Source organism: Hyperolius riggenbachi, chromosome 2, assembly GCF_040937935.1.
Source record: "Hyperolius riggenbachi isolate aHypRig1 chromosome 2, aHypRig1.pri, whole genome shotgun sequence".
In the NCBI taxonomy this organism is placed as follows: Eukaryota; Metazoa; Chordata; class Amphibia; order Anura; family Hyperoliidae; genus Hyperolius; species Hyperolius riggenbachi.
Window position 1 is genome coordinate 77,397,089 of NC_090647.1, and position 23,696 is coordinate 77,420,784.

Here is a 23,696-nt window from a genome sequence, read left to right on the forward strand (position 1 = left end):
TTTGCTAAGAGCCACTTTACTGTAAATGCATTTTAACAGGAAGAAGAAAAAAAAAAAAGGAAAAAAATTCATTATTTCTCAGTTTTCAGCAAATATAGTCTTAAAGAGACACTGAAGCAAAAAAAAAATATGATATAGTGAATTGGTTGTGTACTATGAATAATTACTAGAAGATTAGCAGCAAAGAAAATATTCTCATACTTTTATTTTCAGGTATATAGTGTTTTTTCTAACATTGCATCATTCTATAATATGTGCAGATTACACAACACTCAGCATTCAAAATGAGTCTTTCAGAGCAGTCTGTGAAGTAATGACCTCTCCTCTAGCAGAGGAAAAGTAAATAGTCCAGGAACAGTTGAGATAAAAGTCAGATAACAGCCCTTTCCAGGACTAAAGGTGGCCATACACTGGCTCGATTCACCGCCGTTTCGACAGCAGATTCGATCACTGGGATCGAATCTGCTGCCAATCGTTCGCGCTACACGCCGAATTTCGATCCTTTTCGTCCGATCACGTCGATCTCTCCGTGCGGAAAATTAGCGTTGATCGCCCGCGGGTAGGGAGCGCAATAGAGCCGCATACATTACCTGCTCCGCCGGCACGTCTACGCCCGGTCACCGCTGCTCCATGTCCGCGCTGGTCTCCGGCATGCTTCAGTTCCTCCGGCCCGGCAGGAAGTTTAAACAGTAGAGGGCGCTCTACTGTTTAAACTTCCTGCCGGGCAGGAAGAAGTAAAGCATGTCGGGGCCGGAGACCAGAGCGGAGACGGAGCAGCGGTGACCTGGGGACTGGAATCGCGCCGGCGGCGCAGGTAATGTATGCGGGCATGCGGGCTGGGGGAGCGGCGGCAGCACCACCACCACCACAACAGATTGTGAACGGTTTCAGGCTGAAATCGGTTCACAATCTGTTTGCAGTAAAGGTAGCCATACAATCCCTTTCTGATCAGATTCGATCAGATAGGGATCTGTCAGTTGGTCGAATCTGATGGCAAATCGTCCAGTGTATGGCTACCTTAACTTAGTTGGAGAGCTTAATGGCTTGTTTGCATAGAGATAACAACTGGAGTTTTTCAACTTTTCCTGTACTGGAAACAATTAGACTGATGTATCTGATCTTAATGTTTTATTTCTTAGCTGTGCTACACATACAAATCATAATATCATCATTTTTTCTTCACTTCAGTGTCTCTTTAAAATAATACATGCCTCCATAATTAAAACTCACGTATTGTATTTGCCCATTTGTCCCGTTTATTACACCGATTAAATTATGTTCCTATCACAATGTATGGCGGAAATATTTTATTTGGGAATAAAGGTGCATTTTTTCCGTTTTGCATCCATCGCTATTTACAACTTTAAAATAAAGAAAAAAAATAAAAATTAAAAATATTTCATCTTTACATTTATATTTAAAACGTTAGCGCTAGGCTAGCTACATGATAAATTAAAAAAATAAATTGTGCAAAAAACGTTCCCGCAGGAATCAGAACGCCAGGGAGGTTAAGCTAATCCACATTGTTATCACCTTTTGGACCCGAGTGCTCTGGCTGCTTTAAGACCAGAGATTGTTGTGACTGGCTTACAGCAGTCACTGGGTAGCTCCTAACTGATACATGGAAGTTCTGCTTTCAGAGTGACAGCCGAGCAAGCGGGTGTAGCAACGCAGATAGTAATGGAAACTGTGAGAGCGAACGGCACACGTGGCGGGGATGACTGAAATCTACACCCTGGCTTGAACAACAGGACATAAACAGGGCATAGATTGTCGCTAGCCTCTCACTATCTTTGAGGGGGCACAACAGAGCCTGGGGGGAATTGACAGCGGTACAAGAAGGACACATAGGCATGTCATTGGGCAGAAAACATGCCTCTGTGTCCTATAATGTATAGAATATCTGCCTCCAGTACTCTTGAAGTGATATTTGTTTACACCGTAGGTCAAAGTAACAAAGTGGAATGGGGCTTGCACATGGTGTGGAGAGTTAGCTCCTTTTCAGTAAGGATAAAGGGATGAATGTTTTAATTGTTAAGATGCCAAGGAATGATACATGAAAGTCTGAGGGTCAGGGAGGCAGTCAGACTGTGGTTGAGTGGAGCAAGGTTTAAAATCTTTATTTAAAAATGAAGACCATATAGAGACAAAAAGGTAGTGAATACCTTTCAATGCTGTCAAGGTGGCTTCCTTGTTGGGGATACCAGTATTAAAGGACTTACGAGGCGAAAATGCTAAAAAAAAAGTAAATTACCTGCCTCATCTTTTATGGCACGGAGGACGCCGTCCGCGCCCTCCGTGCCGATCCGCCGGGTCCCCGCGCTCATTAGCCCCCCGGGCCGGCTGCCGACCCCACGGCCCGGGTCGGGCTCTCCTGCCACCCGCAATATGGCCGCTTCCTTTGGCCGCGGCTGCGCAGTCCGCCTGGCCGCGAGTGCGGCTGCGCAGCTCTAGGGCCAACTCCCCTGATCCACGCTACGTAGCGTGGATCAGGGGGGCTGGCCCTAGAGCTGCGCAGCCGCGGCCAAAGGAAGCGGCCATATTGCGGGAGGCAGGAGAGCCCGACCCGGGCTGTGGGGTCGGCAGCCGGCCCGGGGGGCTAATGAGCGGGGGGACCCGGCGGATCGTCACGGAGGGCGCGGACGGCGTCCTCCGTGCCATAAAAGATGAGGCAGGTAATTTACTTTTTTTTAGCATTTTCGCCTCGTAAGTCCTTTAAACTATGAGCTGCTTTAATGTAACTTACAGTGAAAAGGCATATTTACAGTGGCTTGCAAAAGTATCCAGCCCCCTTGAAGTTTTCTACATTTTGTCACATTACTGCCACAAACATGAATCAGTTTTATTGGAATTCCACGTGAAAGACCAATACAAAGTGGGGTACACGTGAGAAGTGGAACGAAAATCATACATGATTCCAAACATGTTTTACAAATCAATAACTGCAAAGCGGGGTGTGCGTAATTATTCAGCCCCCTTTGGTCTGAGTGCAGTCAGTTGCCCATAGACATTGCCTGCTGAGTGATAATTACTAAATAGAGTGCACCTGTGTGTAATCTAAGGTCAGTACAAATACAGCTGCTCTGTGACGGCCTCAGAGGTTGTCTAAGAGAATATTGGGAGCAACAACACCATAAAGTCCAAAGAACACACCAGACAGGTCAGGGATAAAGTTATTGTGAAATTTCAAGCAGACTTAGGCTACAAAAAGACTTCCAAAGCATTGAACATCCCACGGAGCACTGTTCAAGCGATCATTCAGAAATGGAAGGAATATGGCACAACTGTAAACCTACCAAGACAAGGCCATCCACCTAAACTCACAGGCCGAACAAGGAGAGCGCTGATCAGAAATGCAGTCAAGAGGCCCATGGTGACTCTGGACGAGCTGTAGAGATCTACAGCTCAGGTGGGGGAATCTGTCCATAGGACAACTATTAGTCGTGCACTGCACAAAGTTGGCTCTTATGGAAGCGTGACAAGAAGAAAGCATAAGAAATGCATAAGAAGTCCCGTTTGCAGTTTGCCACAAGCCATGTGGGGGACACAGCAAACATGTGGAAGAAGGTGCTCTGGACGAATGAGACCAAAATGGAACTTTTTGGCCAAAATGCAAAACTTGTAAGAAAACCTCTTGGAGTCTGCAAAAGACTTGAGACTGGGGCGGAGGTTCACCTTCCAGCAGGACAACGACCCTAAACAAAGCCAGGGCAACAATGGAATAGTTTAAAAAAACATATCCATGTGTTAGAATAGCCCAGTCAAAGTCCAGATCCAAGTCCAATCGAGAATCTGTGGCAAGATCTGAAAACTTCTATTCACAAACGCTGTCCATCTAATCTGACTGAGCTGGAGCGGTTTTGCAAAGAAGAATGGGCAAGGATTTCAGTCTCTTGATGTGAAAAGCTGGTAGAGACATACCCTAAAAGACTGGCAGCTGTAATTGCAGCAAAAGGTGGTTCTACAAAGTATTGACTCAGGGGGCTGAATAATTACGCACACCCCCTTTGCAGTTATTGATTTGTAAAAAATGTTTGGAATAATGTATGATTTTCATTCTACTTCTCACGTGTACACCACTTTGTATTGGTCTTTCCCGTGGTATTCCAATAAAATGGATTCACGTTTGTGGCAGTAATGTGACAAAATGTGGAAAACTTCAAGGGGGCCGAATACTTTTGCAAGCCACTGTATAACTGATACCATTTATTGGCCAAATTAGAGATAAATAAAAAGTAAGCTTTCAGCTAATAACCCTTCATCGGACTTGGTTCCTGCATATACCAAGGCCAATGAAGATTAGCCAAAAGCTTACTTTTTATGCATCTGTAAGTTAGCCAATAAATGGTATCATCCCGATTAAAAAACTTTTTGCCTTTACGGATGGCTAACATGGTACAACACTCTGCTGCTTCTACTATGAAGAAAACTACTAAGTACAAAAAATTTTCAAAACCATGCATACACATGCAATACTCACTTGCCAGCACCACTGGTGGAAATTTGTCCAGCATTGCCAATAAGTTTAATGATCTTTTCACTGTGAATATTAAACCTGTAGAACAACGAAATTGTAAGAGAGGAAGGCCATGTAAGCTGCAGTAAGTGCACTCCAATCATATTTTTGCCCAATGTAACATGTTTTGTGTTCCAAAATAATAAATTGTCAAAGCTTCAAGCAACCATCACAAATTTCATTTCCCTCTCTTTTTTTAGTAGTTTATTTTCTAAAACAACTACGGTATATAACAATATTAAAAAAATATTAAGAATAAAAACACACTTATTCAAACTTGTCCGCAAACAATATGTACATGTAAAGGTTCTGGAAGATGATAAAACGTACAATTAAAATGACCATTTCTAATTCAGCATTACAGTCTTTATAATATCACAGTTCTTACCCACAGCTAGCAGATAAAGATGCTTTACTTTACATCATTGGCGATGTCCATAATGGATAGTCTAGATCAGGCATGGGCAAACTCGGCCCTCCAGCTGTTAAGGAACTACAAGTCCCACAATGCATTTGTCTTTATGAGTCATGACTGTGGCTGTCAGACTCCTGCAATGCATTGTGGGACTTTTAGTTCCTTAACAGCTGGAGGGCCAAGTTTGCCCATGCCTGGTCTAGATGCACATTAGTTTATACAGGTACTCCATAATAGTGTTCACTGGACAACTGTCCTAGCATGTATTTATTTTTCGTGTTCTGCATTTAAGTGTACTCAAGGCAACATGTGACATGAGATAAACATGTGTATGTACAGTGCAAAACATTAATAACCAGGCCGTTTTACTGCCTGAAAGAGTTCATTTCTAGACATGGAAGTGACAGCTTCTGTTTTGTCTGTAGCTTGTTGGGAATATAGTAAACATCACTGATAAGCTAATTACAGCCATAAAAGTTTTCCTAGCAGAATACAACTTCCAAGAGCAGAGGGAGATAAAATACATGAACTACTGACCTTTTTCTAACTCTGGGACACTTATTAGGCTAGCACTGAGCAGAGGCAACAAAACATTCAACCTACTTTGTAAATGTTTAACGTGAAACTAAACTGAGAAGGATATGGATTTTTCCTTTTAAAATACTACCAGTTGCCTGACTCTCCTGATGATCCTGTGTGTCTAATACTTTTAGCCACAGCCCCTCAACATGCATGCAGATCAGGTGCTCTGACTGAAGTCAGACTGGATTAGCTGCATGCTTGTTTCAGGTTTGTGATTCAACCACTACTGCAGTGAAAGATCAGCAGGACTGCCAGGCAACTGGTATGATTTAAAAGGAAACATCCATATCCCTCTCAGTTTAGGTTGCCTTTAAATATAAAATAAAACCGTGGGTTATCTAAAAAAGTCATTTTCAGGAGTAGGGGGATAAGTACTATATTTTCTCTCATCAGTTTATTTTCACCTCGGGTTCACTTTGACGTTTTCTGAAAGCACGGTTTTAGTTTGAATTTAGTACCCAATTTACTGCACCACCTGGGTGTCTTACATTTGTCCAGCCATGTGAATTGATTTGAAATACCTCTCCAGTTCATATTTTTTTCTTGTTGCTGGTAGACAGCTCAGTGTTCCACTCCTGGATCAACCAGCTTAAAACGCACTCACTTAAAGCGGACCCAAACCCAAAAAATGTTTTTCAATTCAAAATATTTAGTTGCACCACTCTGACACACACAAAGATAAATAAGCACTCCTTTAAGCCTATGAGCATTTCAGTGCATGCTTTTCACCCTTCTTTTTTCATAACTAGAGTTATACAGGTGGCAGCCATTACTTCTGAGATGAGTAGGTTTTAGATCAGATCATGGGTGTGTTTGTCATCAGCTACCCTCCCTCACAGGGGCATACCGTATTTTTCGGACCATAAGACGCACCTAAATTTATAGGGCTTAAACCAGGGGGAAAAAAATATGCTAACCCCGCACCGTCTATGGTGCAGGGGCATCTTGTGAAGCTTCTCCCTCTCCCTCCAAGCTACTGAAATGAGTGATGTGAGGCAGGGATAGCAGTTCTCAGGCAATATACCCCTCAGGCAATATGTCAAAGACCACTTCTCTCTCTGAACCACAGCATGAAGCAGCCTACAGGAATCATTTTTACTATGACATGCTTAATTAGGCAAAAAAAAAAGTAAACAAGTACAGAATATTAATGACAGTGATATAAGAAATATAGACTGTGCATCTTAAATTTGATTTTACTTTTTAATGCTTAATCAGGAATAAAAAGGTAAACAAGCCTGCAGGAATCAGTGTCACTCACCCCAGGATGGGTGGTGCTTTTCTCAATGGCCAGCATGCTGCAGGGACTGGCGGCTCTGTGCTTTCCCTAATGTTGTTCAGTGTCTTGTAGAGCTCCCGCCTAGAGGGAGGATCAGCGTTCCTCATCTCGTACAACCCCGGGAGCGGCAGCTCTACTCGTTATAACCTGGAGTGATCTTCCGCGCTGTGGCTTAAAGGTCCTTGCTTGATGGGGCCATCAAGCAAGGGACCCTTAAAGCCACAGTGCGGAAGATCACTCCGGATTATAACGAGTGGAACTGCCGCTCCCGGGGCTCTACGAGATGAGGAACGCTGATCCTCCTTCTAGGCTGGAGCTCTACAAGACACTGAACAACATTAGGGAAAGCACAAAGCCGCCGGTCCCGGGCGAACAGATAATCATCCCCACAGCACGCCGGCCATTAGGAAAACCGTCGCCTCAGTGACAGCATCGCCGCCGGTCCCAGCAGCTCGCTGGCCATTAAGTAAACCACCGCCTAAGTGAGAGCAAAGCCGCTGGGTCCCCGCAGCACGCTGGCCATTAAGAGAAGTGTCCCCTCAGTGACAGGAGAACCGCCGGTCCCCGCAGCAAGCGTCCCCTCAGTGAAAGTAGAGCCGCAGGTCCTGGGGTGAGTGAAAGAGATTCCTGCATGCTGCATCACGTTGAGGTTTGGAGGGAGGGAGAACCGAAATCGACCATTAAGCAGGGAGGGAAAAAAGAGAAAGCCACATTCGGACCATAATACGCACCAACATTTTCCCCCTCTTTTGGGGGGGATAAAAAGTGCGTCTTATAGTCCGAAAAATACGGCAGTCTATGTGGAATCTCACACAAGCTGAGATCACCTCCCCTGTGACTTAGTGTTTTTTTTTTTATCTCCTCCACCAGTTTGCTGGAAAAATCCCAGCAATATGAAAGGAAGGGAGGGGCTTCTCTAATGAATGTAAAATATTTTATATTTCTCATCATGCAGCTGAAAAAAGGCTGCTATTTATTTTTATAATTTAGAATAAATTGGGTACACTTTAATGCCCTCCCCGGCTTTCTGATGTGATTGGCCAAGCAGCTTTTACTAAACAGGACTGTCTGCTTTGGTAAACATTGTCATGGAAGAGCCGTGAGACCAGAAAAGGCAATCGGTTTCCTGCACCGATTGTCGTTGCGTTGTCAGATCAAGATTTTAGGTCTAGGGGGTAGCAGACTGTCGAGTCTGGGGTCTTCTTTTGGAAATCTAGCATTCAGTTGTTAGCAGAACTTTCTTTTCATGAGACAAGTGGCTCTCTCAGAAGACCTGGTTGTGTAATTAACTTCATCAAAAGAGTTCCTTTCTGAGCCAGTGACACCAAGGTGTAAAAGCTTTCTAGCAGTAAGCCCAAATGGCAAAGTGTTGCTGCCTCTTTGAAGAGACATGATAACCTCCACAGGAGACCAGACTGCTCAACTCCCATGGAAGCAGAGAAAAAATGAATGCTGTAAATGATACGATTTTTAGCCTGTTTAAGGAATCAGAATCACTTTATTATTCGCCAATTGGTCATGCCCGGAACTGGGCTTGGCACAAAGCAGGTTCAGGAATGGACAACAGAGATAACAGTGTATCAATATTCAAACAATGCAATATAGTAGTACATAACAGAGAAAAAACCTTGTTCACAGCAGATATGGAGTACTGCCATGCAGACATGCTTAGAGGGCAGTTCCGGCTAGTCAAGGAGGAACAGCCTAAAGAGGGCGATGGGGAGGCAGTGGGGGATGGGAGTGAGTCCAGAGAGTTCAGTGATTTGACCGCTAAGGGGAAGAAGCTGTTCCTGTGTCTTGAGGTCCTGGTGTAGATGGACAGATACCTCTGGCCCGAGCGAAGCCGACTGAAGAAGCGGGAGCTAGGGTGTCAGGGATCGTTAGCGATCCGCAATGCTCTGGAGCTCAGTCTGGTGTTGTAGAGGAGGTCTAGAGGGGAGAGAGGTTTCCTAATGATTCTTTCCGCTGATCTGATGACCCTCTGTAGTTTGTGTCTGTCGCTGGCAGAGGAGCCAGCGTACCAGACCAGGATAGAAGAGCACAGGACAGATTCAATCGTGGCTAAGTAGAAGCTTGACAGAAGTTTCTAGTCCATACCGAACTTTTTCAGTTGGCGGAGGAAGAATAATCTCGGCTGGGCTCTCCTCTGGGTGGAGGTGGTGTTGGCCTTCCACCTCAGGTCGTTGGCTATGGAGATGATTGTACCCAGGAGACGAGCGCAGGGGACTTGTGCGACTTCCGCGCTCTCTATATGGATTGGGGGTGGGGTGGAAGCGCGCTTGCTAAAGTCTATGATCAGCTCAACAGTTTCTGTGGTGTTGTGGACCAGCCCATTCGCCCTACACCAGTTACAGATACTTTTGACCTGGTAACGGTAAGCCTCCTCATCGTTGTTAATGAGGCCAACAATGGTGGTGTCATCCGCGAATTTGATAACTGACTGAGCTTTTAGTGGATCTGCAGTTGTTTGTGTACAGGAAGAACAGGATCGGTGACAGGACGCAGCCTTGTGGGGCCCCTGTGTTGGTGGTCCTTGGCTGAGAGAGGATAGCACCTAGCTTGACGACCTGGGATCTGTTTGAGAGGAAGTCTGTGATCCAGAGGCGCAGGGTGGGGTGGACATTGAGCGCAGCAAGGTTCTCCTGAAGTATTTTAGGGCTGATGGTGTTGAACGCTGAGCTAAATTCAAAGAGGAGGATCCAGGCAGATGTTAATGGTGTCGTCGGTGGACCTATTCGCTCTGTATACAAACTGGTGTAGGTCTAGCAGGGGCTCGGTTGAGGCTTTTAGAAGGGGCATAACCATGCTTTCAAAAGTTTTCATAATGACGGATGTGAGAGCCACAGACTCCCTGCTTTTTGGGGACAGGAATGATGGTCGACCTCTTGAAGCAAGCAGGGACTTTGCCTTCCTGGATGGATCTGGTAAAGATGGAAGAGAGAATAGGAGCTAGCTGTTGTGCACCGGTTTTCAGGCATGCCGGTGATACACCATCTGGGCCTGAGGCCTTTCTAGCCTTTAGCCTTGACAGGTGCTGCCGGATGTCTCCCTCGTTCACAGTCAGAGAGGGTGAGTTTGGGCATGGAACAGATAAGGGTGGGGGAGGGGGCACATGCTGCTTGGTTCTCGAATCTGCAGTAGAAGTCACTGAGGTTCTCAACAAACTCAGTGCTGGAAGTTGCATGTTGAGGGGGGGGCTTGTAGTTGGTGGCGAGCCTAAGTCCTTTCCAGACAGCTCGTGAGTTGTTTGAGGAAAGTTTTTGTTTCAGCTTATCCTCCTGGTTACCAGCCTTGTGTGCAGCTTCCTTGCATCTTCGAAGAGGTCGTAGTTTTTTGGTGAACCATGGTTTGTCGTTTGGATAAAGTCTAAAAGTTTTTGTTGGTATACACTGGTCCTCACAGAAGACGATATATGATGACACGTTGTCCCCCCCCCCCCCCCCCCACTCATCTAGGTTTGGCGACTCCAGTGCCACCCTGTCCGTGCAATGGAAGCAGGCTTGAAGTTGTAGCTTAGCCTCACTTGACCATACTTTGGAGGACTTGAGGACTGGTTTTGCAGTTTCTAGGCGCCTCTTGTAGGTTGGTATCAGGTAGATGAGGCAGTGATCAGATGAGCCTAGTGCTGCCCACGGAACGGCCTTGTATGCATCTTTCAGGACCGTGTAGCAGTGATCAAGGGTGCTAGCATTCCTAGTGGGGCAGGTAATGTGCTGATGGAAGCGCGGTAGCTCTTGGTGAAGGTTGGCTCTATTAAATCCCCCATTATAATGAACAGAGAGTCTGGGAGGGACATCTCCCACTGCGTGACTGTGTCGCTGAGAACGCCCAGGGCAGTTTTGACCTCAGCATCTGGAGGAATGTATGCGCCAACAAGGACATAGGAGGAGAACTCTCTGGGTGAGTATTGTGGCCTGCAGTTGACTAGAAGAAGCTCAAGTTCCAGGGAGCATATTTTGGCAAGTATGGAGGTGTTGGAGCACCAGGTGGGGCTTATGTAAAAACAGATGCCGCCCCCTTTCCTTTTCCCAGAGGGTGCTGTCGCGGTCTGCTCGGATGAGGCTAAATCCTGGGAGATGAAGGGCGCTATCAGGGATGTCGTTGTGAGGCCATGTTTCTGTGAAGCAAAAAACTGGTGTGTTGTTGCCAAGTTCTCTCTTATCGATGAGGAGCTGCAGTTCGTCCAGCTTGTTAGGGAGCAACCGGACGTTTGCTAGAAGGATTGCGGGGATGTCTGACCGCAGGTGTTTCCTCTGCAGTCTCACCCTGGCACCAGCCCAACATCCTCTTCTCCGTTGGCCCTTGGTGGGCCCATGCGCAGAGCAGGTGATTTCCTAGACATAGTTAAAGACCGTGTCATACAGGAACCTACCCCCTAGAGGCAGGTCTGCGTTTTTCCCATTTGAGGAGCTGTGACCTGGTAAAGGAGGTGCGAGTGGGAAGGAGTGGTGCTGGAGACATGGATGTAGGTGCCGACTCACCGCCATGGCAGGCAACATGGGAAAACCAGGCGAGAAACAGACACCACCAGGCCTGTGCAAGGCCAGTTCATCAGACAAGTGGTGCAATGCAGTCCGTCACCTGTGCAGCGCAAAACCAGACCAAAGTCTGGGGCAGTTCAAAGACAGTTTATCCCGTGCACCGTGCAGTATCACATGAGCGGTTCAATACAGTCCATCACATGAGCAGTGCAATACGGTCCACCACACGAGCAGTGCAATACCATTCATATGAGAGGTATGCAAGTTATCTCATTCTGCTGGTCCGGATCTGGTGAATATTTTAATATTAAAATTGTGGCCCCTGACATACCCAGAACCAGAGGTATTCCGCTACATCGTAACCGAACATGCGACAGCAACCAAGTTTAATGTCATATGAACTGTTATATTCTGAGGAATATGAATTCGTGACTGTTGTGTGTGTGCGGGAAGTGTAAGTTGAGATATGGAAAATGTCATATTTGGTGGGCACCAGAAACCCACCCAGGAGGTTAACCGCACCCTGTCCAGCACCTGAAACCCCACCCAAAAATGTGGGTCATTTAAAAGAACTTGCCAGGAGCACCTCCTTTAGTCCAATGGCTTCCAACCTTTTCCGGCCCAGGGAACACTTTCTGACCAAATTTTTCTCTGGGGAACGGCGGGGGGGGGGGGGGGGGGGGGGGGGGGTATATTTGCGCCACCTAATGGACAGTGCAGTGCGCAGCAGGCTATGGGGGGGGGCGGCTGGGGTGCAGCTGCATAGCTAGCATAGTTGCCCCGGTATAGGGAGTTTAGTTGCCCCAGTATGGCTAGTATAGTTGCCCCAGTATAGTGCACAAGTATAGCTAGAATAGTGCTCAGTATAGGTAGGTAGCGCCCAGTATAGCTAGTATAGTGCCCAGTATAGTTCCCCAGTACAGCGCCCCAGTATAGTGCCCCAGTATAGCCAGTATAGTGCCCCAGTATAGCGGCCAGTATAGGTAGGTGGTGCCCCCCGCCCGTCCCCGCGCCGCTATTACCATAGCAGCGGCCGCTCTCGAATCTCCGGCGCGTGTACTTTCCAGCAGCGTATCTCCCGGCTGCTGTGTGTGTGATGCAACAGGAAGCAGGGCATCGGCTTCCTGTAGAGGCGATGTGTATCGCCGTTACTATGGGAACCGAGCCCTGCTTCCTGTCGCATCACACACAGCAGCCGGGAGATACGCTGCTGGAAAGTACACGCGCCGGAGAGGGGAGAGCGGCCGCTGCTAAGGTAATAGCGCCGCGGGGACGGGCGGGGGGCACCACCTACCTATACTGGCCGCTATACTGGGGCACTATACTGGCTATAATGGGGCACTATACTGGCTATACTGGGGCACTATACTGGCTATACTGGGGCACTATACTGGCTATACTGGGGCACTGTACTGGCTGTACTGGGGCACTATACTGGCTGTACTGGGGCACTATACTGGGCACTATACTAGCTATACAGCGGTGGCCGCGGGGACGGACGGGGGGGGGGGGGGGGGGGAAGAGGACAGTCCTGCGGCACACCAGGCAACATCCCGCGGCACACTAGGTTGAAAAACGCTGCTTTAGTCCCCCAAAACCCATCTTCACGAGAGCAGAGGACCACGTGGTTAGCGGCCATTTTGTCTGAACTGCTCCTGAACTGAAAAAGGAACTCCACATGTTTTCCCAGGAAGGACATATTGCCACATGAACTTAAGTATTCATATTTTCTTCCCCTTTTATTTTTATACTGTGATACGGTTGTCTCCATAATTGTTGATTTTAATGATTTTCTGTATATATTAATTATTTATATTGCATTTATAATAAACTACTAAAAAGTCATTTGTTTGTTCAGCTACCCCTGCTATTCAGCCGCACAAAACAGAATCCTGGCTTCTGAAGAGTCGCTACTATTACTGATATTTATTTTTTTTTAATCTTCTCGTACACCATCTGAGAGAGAGAGTTGTATAAATGCTGCCAAAAGACACATAGGCACGGATCTACACAGCTTTGATCATGTGCGTAGCCTGGGAGTTCTAATTGATGGGGATTAAAACTTCAGAACTCACATCTCTGCTGTGGTGAAATCATCCTATTCTCACCTGAAGAACATCGCAAAAATCAAGCACCTCATCCCCCCAGAAGATCTACCAACCTTAGTTCATGCCTTCATTACATCCCGACTGGACAACTGTAATGCTCTCTACACTGGCCTTTCAAAAAAGGACTTGTACCGCCTACAGCCGATACAGAATACTGCTGCCTGCTAACCAATCACCCCAGGCACTGCCACATAACACCAGTCCTGCATTCACTGGCTACCTTTTCAAGATCAGCCTATTGACATTTAAATCACTAAATAATCTGAGCCCTGGATACATGAAAGAAATGTTACAGCTGCGTAGCAATCACTGCAATCCCATATCCACAGGTTCTACTCTAGTCATACCCACAGTCCCCTTGGAAACTTTTGGTCCCAGAGCCGTCTGTCATGCTGCTCCTACGTTTTGGAACTCCTTACCTCATCAGATCATGACAGCTCTATCCCTGGACGTGTTTAAATCCAGACAAACCCCACCTGTTCAGTTTGGCATTTGCAGAAATATAACTTTTGTTGTTGAGTGACTACTTCATCCTACTCCCAACTACTGAATCTTAGAGAGCATAAGCGGTTTGGGAGAAAAGTGCTATAGAAGTGTTATTGTATTGCTGGTTTCAGGTTTTATCCTACATCATAATATATATATATATATATATATATATATATATATATATATATATATATATATATATATATATATATATATATATATTATATTATATATATTTCTACACGTTCCTGTACACATCTCTAAAATTTCTTCTCCCATACTACTGCCACCAAAAGACAGTTCAAAATGGCCTAATTTGCAAATACAGCATTAAGTCGCTTGAACGTTAAATAAACCAGCACTCACCTTAACTCAGGCTCCTTTTTCAAAGATTCAATCAAATCCTTGTTTTTGATATCCACTTTCAAATCTGCAATAAGCTATATAAAAAGCATTCTATGTAATACAGGCAAAATGAAGGCAAAAAAACTACTATGGTAGATTATGAAAATGCTACAATGGTAAAAACATGGTAGTGAAAGAAGCTCTTTTAACCTCTCAGTCTGGAGCTGTGGTAAGTATGCTTGGTGTAGTCAGAATAGAAGCTCTCATGCTGGTGCACTCCAAAATCGCGATAGCAATTGCTAGCTCTTAGTGATTTGCGCTAGCAATTATATGAGGCAATTTTTGAATGTATGAGTGGATTTGCTCTTTCATTCAAGCTGAATCGCTCCAAAAAATGCTGAATGCAGCATGTTTGCGATTTTAGAAGAGTCACAACGCTGCAGTGGGAACGCCCTCATAGGGTTTCAGTAGCTAAGCATGTTTCAAAGCGCTGGCAATCTAAAAAGCGCTCAGAATCGCTCTTGGTGTGCACCAGGCCTCATTTGTTCTTAAAGGATACCCGAGATGACATGTGACATGATGTTATAGACGTGTATGTACAGTGCCTAGCACACAAATAACTATGCTGTGTTCCTTTTTTTCTTGCTCTGCCTGAAAGAGTTAAATAGTGGCAGTTCCTGTCCGAGTTAGGACTGGTCAATAATCAGGGACATCCGGTCCTGCTTTCATGCGGCTTCACCTCTGAAATTCTATGTGGTGGTCTATCCTGGCTTAATGATTGTCCAGATGAGATGCTACTGTGTATTTAAATTGTGCAGATACTCGCTGTATGTTTAAAGGCCTGAAGAAGGGTCGCTGACCCGAAACAAATCAATGTTGCCTTTTTCTACTAGTTATACGCACTTTACTACGTGATTGAAGTCTTTGTATACAAAATTCTGCACTTTTTTGGAATATTAAACGAAGAAGTACTTTTTGCAATTTTTTTGTTTCCTGTGTTTTTACTATATCCCTGATTATTAACTAGTTCATGTGGAGGTGTTTGTGGTACATCTACAGGGATTGTTTACTCATTGTATACTCTCCCAATACATAACTATTAAGTCAGGACTGGGTCAGACTACAGTGTGACCCTCACTGATAAGAAATTACAACTATAAAAACACTTTCCTAGCAGAAAATGGCTTCTGACAACAGGAAAGAGATAAAAAGGGTCAATAGTTCATAGATTTTTAGCTCTGGCATACTTCAATGAACGTGTCATTGAACAAAAACAAGTAAAAAAAAAAAAAAAAAAAAAAAAAAAAAAAAAAACCTTAAAAAGTACATTTAACCAGTTCACCCCCAAGGGTTTTTATCCTAACGGACCAGAGCAATTTTCAGTTGTCAGCGCTCCTCCCTTTTATTCCCTAATAACTTTATTACTACTTATCACAAGAAAATGATCTATACCTCGTTTTTTTCGCCACCAATTAGGCTTTCTGTGGATAGTACATTTTGCTAAGAATTTTTTTATTCTAAATGCATTTTAATGAGAAAAACAGAAAAAAAAAGAAAAAAAATCATTATTTCTCAGTGTTCAGCCTTTATAGTTTTAAAATTAAACATTCTCCTGTGGATAAAACAAACACGTTTTATTTGCCCAGCGGTCCCGATAATTAAACCGTTTAGATTATGTCCCTACCACAATGTATGGCGACAGTATATTATTTTGAAATATAAGTGGTTATTTTTCTGTTTGTTCTGGCCATAATTACAAGCCCCTATGTAATAAATTAAAATTAATTTTCCCCCATAAAATATAGAATAAAAAAAGCTGAGTCCCTAAGGCAACTATTTATTATTTTTTTTTAAGCTGATTTTTTTTTTTTACAAGTGTTTTTTTTGGGGGGGAGGGTTGGAAGTGTAATTTTATTAATGATGTGTATATACTTGAAAATGTATGTATTTTGTAAGTGTAATATACTTTTTGGCCACAAGATGGCGCTGGTGAACACTCATAGGACGTGTTCACTTTTTTTTTTTTTTTTTTACACACTTTATTAAACTGTTACATTTCCTGTTTATGTGAATGGACGTAGCCGCTGTTCGCGGTCACGTCCATTCACTCCAGGCACTGCGATTGGGTAGAGGACTGTTCAGTCCTCTTCCCCAATCGCCCAGCACGGGATCCCGACGGTAATGGCGGCGGTAGCGGCGGACACACGGCGGTGGCAGCGGCGGGAATGCGCGACGTATTAAAACGTCATGTTGCTGTTAATAGCGGTAAGCATGACGTTTTAATACGTTAGGATGGCGGTAAATGGTTAAAATATAAAATAAAACTGCAGAATATCTTAAAAAGTCATTTTTAGGAGAAGGAAAATAGTTTATTTTATTAGATAATTTTCACCTCGGGTTTCCTTTAAAAAATGTGCAAAGCCGGAAGTAAAAATAATTGCATCCCTTCACAGTACATATCTCCAAAACAGGAAGTGACCGCAAGCGAGCATCAAAAGGGGATTAACGCATACTAACGCGGTAATCCCAGAAGGCCAGTTTTTTGGCGGTGCGGCTCCTGGACCGCACCGCAACACTGCCACTAATAGATAGTCTGAAGCCAGCCTCACTGTTACAAACTGGGAGAAGTATCGCTTTATTGAGTTAAGCTCCCCAAATAAGTCATCCTATATTGAATAGGCGTTATCACTGGTGATCAGCACAAGATTAACTACATGCAAATATACACTGACCCAGGATAGCTACTTGTAAATGAACCAGTTGCAAACTGGTTGGCAGTTGCAAACTGGTTGGCAGTTGTTGGCTTTCATAGGCTAAATTGATCTCCATCTCTCTGGGTCTGCAAAAGTTTGCATGATGGAAACATTTCCTGTGCATCCCTATTCCCTGCAGAGTGCACAGATGAATGCCTTCATGAAATGCAAGCGGTTTTATTTTATATGTACAGAGAATACTCTTATAGTGCTTACCTGATTCAGATCACAGTACATGCTGACTTTTGGTAAGGCTTTTAACCCCTTGACAAAAGTAACTGTAGTTTCTAAAGAGTTCTTCTGTTCTTCAATGCTTTTCACAGCTGTGATTACATCTTTGTTATAAGCATCTGTAATGGTTTTTAATTCAGCAAATAAAGCTGTCCTCCTAAGAGTAACAGGAAAAAAAGCTTCAAATGTACCAGATTTAGTAAAGATTAACATACTTAAAGTGACCCTGCGCAGAGGCATAAAATTAAAATCTAGACTTACATGAGGCTTCCTCCATCCTCCGGTAGCCCGCAAGGTCTCCCGACGTCCTCTGGGTGAAGTCACGCATGCGCGGCCCGTGCACGCACCCTGCGCGTCATCACGCCGGTCGCTGTAAGCATCTTGTGTAGTTTTCTAAAGACTGAACCGCGCATGCGCAGGATGCTTAGGGCGACCGACGTGATGGGTGTGCGCACCAGCCGCGCATTCGCAACCTCAACTACAGTCTCCAGATTACCGGAAACGCCAAGAATATGCCGGAAGAACTTGTGGGCTACAATGGGCAGGAGGAAGCCCCAGGTACGAGTAGGTCCAAACATGTCCAGTTTCAGATCAGAACCGTTTCAACGGATGAAATTTTTGTCCTTTTTGCAGCATACGTTTCCAGCCTGCGCTGGAGGGGGTAGCAGGCAAGAAGGTGGGCAACGGGGACAGCAGCAGGGGGGGGGGGGGTTTCGCCCCCTCCCTCACCCAACCCCTTCCTGCTACCCCCTCCCGCCAGCATGGCAACACACCCCCTCCCCCCCTGGGATACGTTTCCACGGACTGGAAACATATGCTGCAAAAAGGACTGAAAAAAAAAAACCAAACAAACCAGAAAAACGGAAAGAATTTTTTTTAAGGAAACTGATCCGTTTGAAACTGAACTGATCTGCAACTGGACAATGTGGACCTACTCTTAGTCCAGAATTTAAATTTTATGCCTCAGCTCAGGGTCCTTTTAAAAGATTTAGGAATTTAAAAACATAATTATATAGGCTAGATACATGTGTCGGTAATGCCACTCCCCTTCCCCCATGGTCAAGACCTTTGACCCAGAAAGAGCATCACCGCACATGTGAAGTTGTGGACATTTGCAGCGCTCGCACATTCAAATGTCCTGGCAAGTCGTTATAATGTTTTACCCGAAGGGAATCCATACATAAAAGCTAATAATTGAATTGTGAACCCAATCACAAAGAACGAAGATTAATGAACAAAAGACACACACAAAAAAACAACAACACTATACCCACCTTGCTGTAAGGGCACAGAAAAGTTTGTTGAACTCCTCACAGATTGACTCAAATACACGTTCAAACACCAACTTATCTCTTGTTTCAATTATTTTCAAAGTCTGGGTAGTAACAGAGAATGTGAAAAGTTACAAAACAAATTTGTTTTTATTCTAGACAATCTTTTCACACCTTAGCAACAAAATGCATTTTAAGCCATCAGCAAGCAAGAAAATACTCAGAATAATATTGACAGTAATTTTTCGGTACTTTTTCAAATGTAGAGTTAAAAAAAAACAGTTTAAATAGAAGATGAAAAATTATCTCCTAGGAGAAAAAAAAATTAAGCTAATTCTGGGCATAAACACAGTGGGTCATATGACATTCACTTTTTCTTCTGTGTATTCTCCTAGGAGAGAATTTTTCATCTTCGATTTATAATAACATTTTAGCCAGAGCCGGCCTTTGGGGGTGGCAAGTGGGGCAATCGCCCCAAACCCCGCACCTGAAGAGGCCCCGCACTCTCTGCAGCGGTGGGTAGAGCAGGCAAAGTAGTTAAAAACTCACGTTTCTTCCTCCGATGTTCACAGCTTAATTCTCTTTCCTGCACCGGCATCTGTGTATTGGTAACAGCGCCCCCTGTGGTGACATGCGGTCAAGTCATCCCAGGGGGCGCTGTTACCAATACACAGATGCCGGGACAGGAAAGAGATGGAAGCTGTGAGCATCGGAGGAAGAAATGTGAGTTTTTAACAACTATGCCCGCTCTCCCCACCGCTGCAGCCACCTTCCCATCTAACATGTACTGCAGGCACCTATCTAATCTATACTGCAGGCACCTATCTAATCTATACTGCAGGCACCTATCTAATCTATACTGCAGGCACCTATCTAATCTATACTGCGGGCACCTACCTATCTAATCTATACTGCAGGGCACCTACCTAATCTATACTGCGGGGCACCTACCTATCTTATCTATACTGCAGGGCACCTACCTATCTTATCTATACTGCAGGCAGCTATCTAATCTATACTGCGGGGCACCTATAACCTATACTGCAGGCAGCTATCTATCTTATCTATACTGCAGGGCACCTACCTATCTTATCTATACTGAAGGGCACCTACTTATCTTATCTATACTGCAGGCAGCTATCTAATCTATACTGCGGGGCACCTACCTATCTTATCTAATTAATATATACTGCAGGCCACCTACCTATCTAACCTATACTGGGGGCACCTACCTATCTAACCTATACGGGGGGCACCTACCTATCTAACCTATACTGCAGGCACCTACCTATCTAACCTATACAGTGTGTGTGTGGTGTGTGTGTTTTTTGTGTGTGTGTCCACAGCATATGTCTCTAGGCACCGCATATGACACTCGCCCCAGGCCCCGTATACTCTAAGGCCACCTCTGGTTTTAGCACTTTGGCTATCATTCATAAAGCGTTCCCGCATGCGGAAATGCTAAAAACAAAAAGCCGACTTTACCGACCACTGAGCAAAATGTGTATTCATAAAGGCTGTTTCCGCATGCGAAGCGGACTTTCCCGAGCAGAGCGATAAATTACCGCATTGTGCGGTGATTGTATGCGGAAATGTAACAAAATGTAAATTCATAAAAATTAACGCAAGCGGTATGTGGACGGGGATTACCGCTCCCCTGGATGTAGCGATAAGCATGTGGAGTACATGTAAGTGAATGGGACAGACTTCCCAAGCAGCAGCAGAGAGAACACCGCACGGAGGGACTCGGCCAGCTTCTCCTGTTTCCGAATGCCTACCGACAGCCTAACGCTAGCCTACAGCGGGATATCTCCGCACTCCTATCGCAACAGGCAACATTTTTATGAATGACCACCCAGAAGGCTGAAATACCGACAGCGGTGTTTCCCCGCACGGGTTTACTTTACCGACAGTACTTTTATGAATGATAGCCATAGCACGGTAAAAGTTTGAAAAAGTAGTTGAAAAGTACTATTAGAATTAGTTTGACTATTAGTTTGCTTGCTGGTGGATTAAAAGCCTATCACCTAGGAGAAAAATCAGATGAAAAGGTGAACTGCATATGTGCCAGTGTGTACATAAAGTAAATATGAAGTAAAAATAAACAGATGAATGTATGTATGTAATGTAATGTATGTATGTATGTGTTTTGCTAATAGTAGTTTAAACAGAGAATAGAGTTTCTTATTTTGTTTTCAATCATTTTTATTAGAATTTTAAATGAACAGTAAACATCGCATTGACATTAGCGTAACTTACAGTTAGTGCAAGTAAAACGTTCTGTAAACATCCTATAAATAATTCCCGTGTCTGTGCCTTTTCGATACTGCACATGTGCTGCACGGACAGCCGTCTGGACAGGAGCAGGACGGGCTAGGGGGCTGGGGTGTGTGCGCGCAGCGGACGTGCGCACAAGTACGCAGACATGTGGCAGCAGTGGTGTGACAAGAAACTCAAAGCCCGTTTTTAAACGGGCTTAGGTCAACTAGTACACAATAAAATATATGACCAAGGAATGAACCATATATTTTGCTTATTTAACCAGGGGGATAAGAATGTAGTTTGTCGATAGGCTGACAATTGGGGATGACATGTCAGGCTTGAGATAATCAATATTACATAGGGATGGTGAGGGATGTTTACTGTGGTTATTGGTTAGAGAAGATATTTACCACCCAATAGCTAAACCGGATTGCGTGGAGTTATACACGTCAGGATATTCACATAAGCAGCTTATGAGACCAGCTTCCAGCAAAGCTAGGGGTATCGTATTTACTACGGTATAGGAGTTTAGCTGATTTCTTTAGTGCCAACTGGCAGTTTCTGCAAAATACTTATATTGTTTGGATTAGTAACTTTAAGGCATATGTGTCTTAACTAAAGAACGTAGAAGTAGGTGGGAAAGGACAGAAGAGAGAAAAGTAGTGAGAGGACCAGAAGTGGCGAGTTGGAGTTGATCTTCTATTGGTTGCTTGTGGTCTATTCTGAGTCTCATATTTTTTATGTTTAGTTAAAAGGGAGCCTGAAGTGAGAGGGATATGGACGCTGTCATATTTATTTCCTTTTAAACAGTACCAGTTGCCTGGATGTCCTGCTGATGCTCTGCCTCTGAGGACCAGGACCCTTGCAAACTGTCTAGCACCAGCCATGCAGGTCTATAGAGACTTGCTTACAGGTCTTGTGATGCGACGCTCCATAAGTATCCAAACCACGGCAATGCATTACCGCATCATCCGTACACCAGTACTTAGCAGCACTTCCCAAATATTTCCTATCTCAATTGAAAAAAACATGTTAAATCGATAGTGTTCCTTTAAGTGCCTTGTTTTAAAGGGTACTTGAAGCAGAGTAAAGAGGGAGGTGTTTAAATACTGTACCTCAGTTGGGGGGGGGGGTCTGCATAGTTCCCACATCAAAGCTGAACTCTAGGTAGCATGGCAGAAACAGACAGGATTGTATACACCCCTCACCCCATCTAGTGACACTAAAGAGCGCAGCTTCTTTTGAAAGGCCAGATCCTCGCCTCCTATTTTGGCCGAGACATTACATGACCGAGGAAGTCTTCCGCTTGAATGTGCCACTCGCTTCTCCCACAGACAGAGGCATTATTTAGTAAAGTGAGACAGTAGCAATTTGGTGAATTAAAGGACACCTGAAGTAAGACGTATATGGAGGCTGCCATATTTATTTCCTTTTCAACAATACCAGTTGCCTGGCAGCCCTGCTGATCTATTTGGCTGCAGTAGTGTCTGAATCACACCAGAAACAATCATGCAGCTACTCTTGTCAGATCTAACAATAATGTCAGAAACACCTGATCTGCTGCATGCTTGTTCAGAGTATATGGCTAAAAGGATTAGAGGCAGAGGATCAGCGGGACAGCCAGGAAACTGGTATTGCTTATAAGGAAATAAATATAGCAGCTTCCATATCTCTCTCACTTCAGCTGTCCTTTAAGCAATACCAGTTACCTGGCTATCCTGCTGATCCTCTGCCTCTAATACTTTTAGCCATAGACCCTGAACAAGCATGCAGCAGATCAGGCGTTTCTGACATTGTTACATCTGAAAAAAAAAACACAGTTTTATGCTGAAAATAGTAAATCAGCATCACAGTGCATTTGAAATGCTGGTTGTAATTTGTAGTACAAAAGGGCCCCAAAGAATAAAGAGTAGCAAAAATGTTTCTGTAAAAATAGGTTTTACTTTTACAAGACTGTTTTTTTTCTACCTACATAAAGAATGAAGAGGAAATTAGATTTCTCCACTTTCTCTCTGGGCAGAAAGTCACAGAAAGGGAGTCAATTTTTTCCCCGACAGGGACATCCACAGATGTAATAATCAAAAACAGATTTAAGCCGTTCCCACTTTATATAAAAAAAAAATTGGCGAGTTTTCGGTAGAGTTGGGGGGATTGAAAAAGTGGTGTATGTTCTTATCTGTTATGCTACATCTTATTTGACCAAGGCTGATCGAGTCTGAGCTCAGTATTACAGTGCATAGAAAAAGCAGGCAAGGCATGCATAAGTGTGCCCGCATCTGCCTGGCGAAAGCAAAAAAAAACAATACACAGGCAGGGCTGTGGAGTCTGAGTCGAGGCAATTTTGGGCACCAGGAGTTGTAGTCGGAATTTCATAATCTGAGGAGTCGCAGTCGGGAGTCCGCAGCCCTGTTAAGTATTAGAATAAGGAGTCGGAGTCGAGGTCTGAGCCATTTTGGGTACCCGGAGTCGGAGTCGTGGTTTCATAAACTGAGGAGTCGGAAGATTTGTATACCGACTCCACAACCCTGTACACAGGAGAGCATTGCTGCAAAATCAGTCAAAATAAAATGAGGAAAAAAACTTTTATACCCCCTTGGCTTCATTCAGTTGTTGTAAAAAACCATGGGCCGTAACCACTGCATCATCAATCTTGGCAAACAGATTATCCTGCAAAATAAAGACACCATCTCATTTATCAGCAAGAGGCGCTATTACATTAGAGTGATCTGGTTAGGGTTTGCAAATAATTTTGCTATTTGTTTTATTTAACAAAGAAAGAAAAAAAAACATTAATAGAAAAATCAAACAGATGCATAGCACATTTGAAAGCACATTTAGATCACTAGCCTCCTGTAAAAAAAAAGCATGAATTAAAAACTGCTATCACAACAGTGTGCATACAGAGAACAGAAGGCATCTAAACATTAACCACTTGAGAACCAGTCTTTTCGCCCCTTAAAGAGA

General features: G+C 44.3%; 1 protein-coding gene across 1 annotated transcript in view; it reads right to left on the reverse strand.

The window, feature by feature from the left end:
* Nucleotides 1-23,696, reverse strand: part of RNF17 (ring finger protein 17) — a 191,098-nt gene that overhangs the window by 128,084 nt on the left and 39,318 nt on the right. The window contains exons 7-11 of the mRNA XM_068266942.1: nt 23,322-23,399; nt 18,474-18,574; nt 17,185-17,356; nt 14,237-14,310; nt 4,481-4,555 (exon numbers count right to left, since the gene is read on the reverse strand). Of these exons, the coding sequence (XP_068123043.1) occupies nt 4,481-4,555; nt 14,237-14,310; nt 17,185-17,356; nt 18,474-18,574; nt 23,322-23,399 (500 nt within the window). The remainder of the gene's footprint in view (nt 1-4,480; nt 4,556-14,236; nt 14,311-17,184; nt 17,357-18,473; nt 18,575-23,321; nt 23,400-23,696) is intronic.